Below are 6,000 nucleotides of genomic sequence, written 5' to 3' on the forward strand. Positions count from 1 at the left end.
TATTGGTTATAGATTTATTCTTTCTCTGTCGGTAAAGAATTAATATATATATATTTAAAACTAAACCTAAAAGTACAGGCAACAAAAGGAAAAATAAACTGTGCTTCATTAAAATTAAAAACTTTTGTGCATTAAAGGATACCATGAAGAGAGTGAAAAGAGCCTGATATATGGTGGCACAGTGGATAAAACGGCAACCTGGAATGCCGGGGTCGCAGGTCCACAACCCTAGGCTTGCCCATCAAGGCACGTACGAGAGGCAAATACTATGAGTTGATGCTTCCCCCTCCCCGCCCTCCCCAGGCTTTTTCTCTCCTCTCTCTAAAGTCAATAAAGAAAATCTGAAAAAAAGAAAAAAAATTAAAAGACAACCTACAAAATAGAGAAAATATCTGTAAACCATATTACTGGTAAGGGTTTAATATGGCAAGTTTTCTATGTATTTTACTACAATTTTAAAAATAAAACTAGCCCTGGCTGGGTAGCTCCACTGGTTGGAGCATCATCCCAATATGCCAGGGTTGCAAATTCAATCCCCAATCAGGCCATATATGAATGCATAAATAAGTAAAACAACAAATCGATGTTTCTCTCCCCACCCCATCAATTTTTTAAAAAAAGTGAAACTAAAAAAAGAAACTGGCCTGACCGGGCAGTGGCGCAGTGGATAGAGCGTCAGACTGGGATGTGGAAGACCCAGGTTCGAGACCCAGAGGTCACCAGCTTGAGCACGGGCTCATCTGGATTGAGCAAAAGCTCACCAGCTGGACACAAACAAGGTCACTGGTTCGTGCAAGTGGTTACTCGGTCTGCTGAAGGCCCATGGTCAAGGCACATATGAGAAAGCAATCAATGAACAACTAAGGTGTTGCACGAAAAACTGATAATTGATGCTTCTCATCTCTCTCGCCGTTCCTGCCTGTCTTTCCATATCTATCCCTCTCTCTGACTCTCTCTCTGTCTCTGTAAAAAAAGAAAAAAAAAGAAAAAAGAGAAACTGGCATTCTTTACCATAGCCCTGAGTTCAAGTTCTGCCATTTATCTGATATGCCACAGTAAGCAAGTTACTTAATTTCTCCTGGCTCCCACCCATCTCTGAAATGGAGATATCATCCACCTCCCAGAGTTGTCGAAGACTAAACGACAGAAGACCATCATTTAGCACAGTACCTGTCACATAATAAAGACCAGATAAATGATAGGTGTCACTACTCAAAAACAACTGTTGCTTCTAAATGATGTCCAAAAGAATTTCAGGACATTCTGAAATAAAGAAATGAATATTCAGTATTTAGAGTTATCTTCCTGTAAACCTGGAAACTTGTAACCACCAGGATCAGTCCTCTTGGAATATCATAATGTATGCTATGGAATGACACAGCCAGAAAGTGAGACTCTTTAAGAGAACAAAAGTAAGAAGCTAGTTGGCTATCTTCAATTAATTTCATTTTATTATTTTCCTCCACATATTATTTTTAAAAATCATGAGATTTAATTCCTCAGCAAATGCCATGGCTAAAACATCATCTAGGGGTCCTAAATGCCAACCCCTGCATCACAGTGTCATCATAAAAAGGCAGAGAGCCTGGCCAGGCGGTGGCACAGTGGATAGAGTGTCAGACTGGGATGCCGAGGACCCAGGTTCGAGACCCCGAGGTCACCAGCTTGAGTGCGGGCTCATCTGGTTTGAGCAAAGCTAACCAGCTTGGACCCGAGGTCTCTGGCTCGAGCAAGGGGTCATTCGGTCTGCTGTAGCCCCACGGTCAAGGCACATATGAGAAAGCAATCAATGAACAACTAAGGTGTCGCAACAAAAAACTGATGATTGATGCTTCTCATCTCTCTCCGTTCCTGTCCGTCTGTCCCTCTCTCTGACTGTCTGTAAAAAAAAAAAAAAAAAAGGCAGAGAACCATACAGAACATGCTATTTAAACATGTATTGAAAATCTTAGGAGCATGAAAGCTTGCACAGAAGTGTTAAATAATCTGTAAAATTGATTAAAATCAGGCATCAAAAGATGGTCAATGTATCGCCCTGGCCAGTTGGCTCAGTGGTAGAGTGTCGGCCTGGCGTGCAGGAGTCCCAGGTTCAATTCCCGGCCAGGGCACACAGGAGAAGCGCCCATCTGCTTCTCCACCCCTCCCCTTCCTCCTTCCTCTCTGTCTCTCTCTTCCCCTCCTGCAGCCAAGGCTCCATTGGCCCAGGCGCTGAGGATGGCTCCGAGGCCTCTGCCTCAGGTGCTAGAATGGCGGCAGAGCAACGCCCCAGATGGGCAGAGCATCGCCCCCTGGTGGGCATGCTGGGTGGATCCCGGTCGGGAGCATGCGAGAGTCTGACTGCCTCCCCATTTCCAACTTCAGAAAAATACCAAAGAAAAAAAAAGATGGTCAATGTAGCTGAAACTCAAACTGAATTTTAGCCCTAGCTGGATAACTCAGTTGGTTAGAACATCATCACAAAGCTCAGAGGTTGCTGGTTCAAACCCCAGGTCAGAGCACATACAGGAACAGCTAGATGTTCCTGTCTCTCTCTCCCCCATCCTCTTTGCTAAAATCAATTCTAGGCAAGGTTTGCCAGAGAAGATACTACAAATGATTTCAGATAACACAAATCTTACATGAATTAAGTCATTTTCACATTCTACAGTCTTTCACAAAAATTTCCCAAACTCCTACAAACAAGAAATCCGCCTGACCAGGCAGTGGCGCAGTGGATAGAACGTCAAACTGGGATTCCGAGGACCCAGGTTCGGGACCCCGAGGTCGCCAGCTTGAGCGCGGGCTCATCTGGTTTGAGCAAAGCTCACCAGCTTGAGCCCAAGGTTGTTGGCTTGAGCAAGGGGTCACGTAGTCTGCTGTAATGCCCCCCCCCCCCCATCAAGGCACATATGAGAAAGCAATCAATGAAAAACTAAGGTGCTGCAACAGAGAAATGATGCTTTGCATCTCTCTCCCTTCCTGTCTGTCCTTCTTCCTGTCTGTCTCACTCACACACACACACACACCCCTGAAAAAAACAACAGCAACAACAACAAAAAACATGAAATCTACCTAGTGAGGAAGTTTTTCTAGATATGTTATTTGCCATTCTATCGTGATGTTTGCATTGTGAATGTAATTATATGTCATGAAATCTTAAATGTAATGAAAAGCATCAGAATACTGGTTTATACTCCATGTTAATAAGAGAAATTTTCGTAATCAAATATGTCCAGACTACAGATTACAACTACTAACAACTACTGTAGGTCTGAAATGAAAAAGGTCTGTGCCAATGCCCTTAGGAAAAATAGTCTTTCTCTTCCCAACAGAAACCTATTGTAATAAGCAAGAACTATGTAACGTGTTAACCTGAAACACTCACCTGATCTGATTCCTTTAAACCACAATTAACTCTTAACTGTCATGACAATAATGGAGAATAAAAGTTTTCAAAAGTAAATTCCAGAAATTATTCTTTTATCCATCACAGCTCTTTCCTCCATGCCTTCTACTATAGCACATCTGAAGGTCTGGAGAACTCAAGTTCTCAAGGAAACTGATACTACAGCTAGGATATCTAACGAGACACTACTGGTAATAAATTACCCAAAGCTAAGACTTTGTGCTTTTAAAAACCCACACTAATAACACCTGGCTAGTCATAAATCACACTACCAAAAGGCTTAAATTGGCTCAAGTTCATTACCATGAAGAGAAAAATATTTATTACAATTTTTAAGTGAGTGTGAAACAATTTAATTGAAACTAAACACCATCTATAACAAGCAATAATATACCTGGGTACCATTAATGATCACCTCAATGGCAGGAAGAATCACTGTGACCCCCAATTTGACCTCAATCCAAGGCTGTTTTAAATCATGCCCCTTATCTTCCTGCTTTTTTGTCTCTGAGGATCACGCTGTTAATATGCCACTAAGAATGCTATGACTTGAAACTCACTAGGTAGTAGTTTTTCATGGATGATATTTCCAACCAACAGTTCACTGATCCGTCTGGCTATGTGCCCAGGATGTACTCATACAGGATACCCATAGGCTTTAATGAAGTGGCAAAACTCCATCTCTTACAATTCAGAAAATCGGTCAGCCAAAAGTCAGGGGTACATGGTGATCTGTAGGTGGAGCTTAAGTGACAGGACAAGCAACAACTTTTAGTACAGAATAAGAAAAAGTCGTCAACTCTTTTGTCCCCAGGCCATTTAGTTCAGGAACTTATAAATATGCCCCACATTTTGAGACATCTAATACAAGGCTGCAACAAAACCAATACTGTCATCTCTGCCATTCCTAGAAGCTGTTTCTTCAACTAAAACATGCTAACATGCACACAAGCTATCGAATGACCTCAGTAAAATGTTACTTAAGTAAAGACAAAATTAACTTTGCTATTATACTTCTCTACTACAAGACCGACTGAACTAAAACACCTTTCCTGAGCAAACTGTTTACAATACAATAAGTAGAAGTGCGTTCCGTGTTAGCCAACTTTTAAGGTACTGATCCCACCTGGGAAGCTGAGCCTTACGTTGTACTTTTATCCTACATATTTTCCTTTACGTAAGACGGATAGGAATTTGACTAGCCCACCTCGAAGGCCCGCTGGCCCAACACCCCCACACTGCAGGGAGAAGCCACGTTTTGCTCGGGTTGTCCTCGGGCAGCCCGGATCCCCACCCCTCGTTAAAATAATGCTTGTGGCCACTTGAGACTTCCCCAGCCGAGCTCTAGAAACTTGCAGGTTTAAATGGCCAAATTGGAACCAACCAGGGCAGCTGTCATCTGAAACTCAGGAAAGCTGAGACCAGCCAACTGTGCTGAAATAGGAAGGGTGCGGAGAGATGTGGCGGGGCCCGTCGGAGGGAATGCATTAGGCTCCCCTCCCCAACCCCCATCAGTCCGCCTTTCTGCAGCCCCAGCGCCGCCATCCTGGTCCTGAATAATTCAACGGGCGGCCAAGGGGTGAGCGGGCCGGAGGGGCAGTTTCTCGCCCGAGTTTCCCGGGCCGGAGCGCCGGGGTCGCGAGGCCGAGGGCTGCATCCTCGGCGTCGGCGCGGAGGACTCTCCTGCGGGGCTGGGTTAAGGAGGGGGCGTCCCCGCGGCCGGAAACGGGGCGCCCGGAGTGACTCGGAGGAGGGACGACAAAGGGGCGCAGGGCCCCGGGCGCACCGCCCGCTGGGGGGGACAGGTGGCCGGCCGGGCGGGAACAATGGGGGCCGAGGCTGCCCCCTGGCGCTCACCTACCTCCGGTGCCCTCCGAGTTCTCGTTGAGGCTGCCCGAGGAGTCGTGCTGGGCGCCCACACACCCGCCCATGAGGCCCCCGGCGCCTCCTCCGCCGCCGCCGCCGGCCGCTCGTCCGGGCCCGCCGCCGCCGCCGCCTCCTCCGGGCCGGAGCGCAGCGCAGCTCGCCCGCCGCGGCCCAGCCTCCGCCCCCTTCGCCGCTCCACCCACCGCGTGGCTCGGCCCCTTCCTCTGCGCCCACCCCTGCCTCAGCCCCCGGGCCGCCCGGCCCGCAGGCCTTGCCCGCGCGCCGCTCTCCCCTCCGCCTCGGCTTCGGCCCCGCTAGGCCGGGGCTGGCCCATCCCGGGCGGGCCGCAGCGCCCGCCTCGCCCCCTCACTGTCCGGGCCCCGGCGTCCTGGCGAGCCCCGCGCCGCCCGCCGCCCGCCAGGCCCCATCAGCCCCCGCCCCGCGGCGCCGCCCTCCGCACCCTGGGCTCGGCCCGGCCCGCCCCGCCCGGAACCGCTGGGGGCGGGGCCGCGGGAGGCTGCACGCTGATTGGCTGAGAGCGGCCGCCAGCGGAGGGAAAGGGGGAGGGAGAGAGGAGGAGAGGAGGGGAGGGGAGAAGAGGGGAGAAGAGGGGAGCTCCCAACCCGAGGGAAAGAGGCGAAGGGGGTGGGGATCGGTGCCGGGGTAGGAGGCGAGGAGGAGGGAGAAGGGAAGGCGCAAAGAAGAAAGGAAAGGAAAGGAGGGAGAGGGAACAGGAAAGGAGGAACAAA

General features: G+C 49.0%; 1 protein-coding gene across 2 annotated transcripts in view; it reads right to left on the reverse strand.

Annotated features, from left to right (window-relative positions):
* UBTD2 (ubiquitin domain containing 2) overlaps positions 1-5,697 on the reverse strand; it is a 39,134-nt gene extending 33,437 nt beyond the window's left edge. Inside the window, exon 1 of one of the 2 annotated variants that reach the window (XM_066342633.1) lies at positions 5,247-5,697. In XM_066342633.1, coding sequence (XP_066198730.1) covers positions 5,247-5,316 — 70 coding nt within the window. In that variant the 5' untranslated portion in view covers positions 5,317-5,697. Of the gene's footprint in view, positions 1-5,242 lie in introns of both variants that reach the window. The other variant, XM_066342634.1, reaches the window with a different exon arrangement.
* Positions 5,698-6,000: the final 303 nt, after the last annotated feature.

Source organism: Saccopteryx leptura, chromosome 6 (assembly GCF_036850995.1).
Source record: "Saccopteryx leptura isolate mSacLep1 chromosome 6, mSacLep1_pri_phased_curated, whole genome shotgun sequence".
In the NCBI taxonomy this organism is placed as follows: Eukaryota; Metazoa; Chordata; class Mammalia; order Chiroptera; family Emballonuridae; genus Saccopteryx; species Saccopteryx leptura.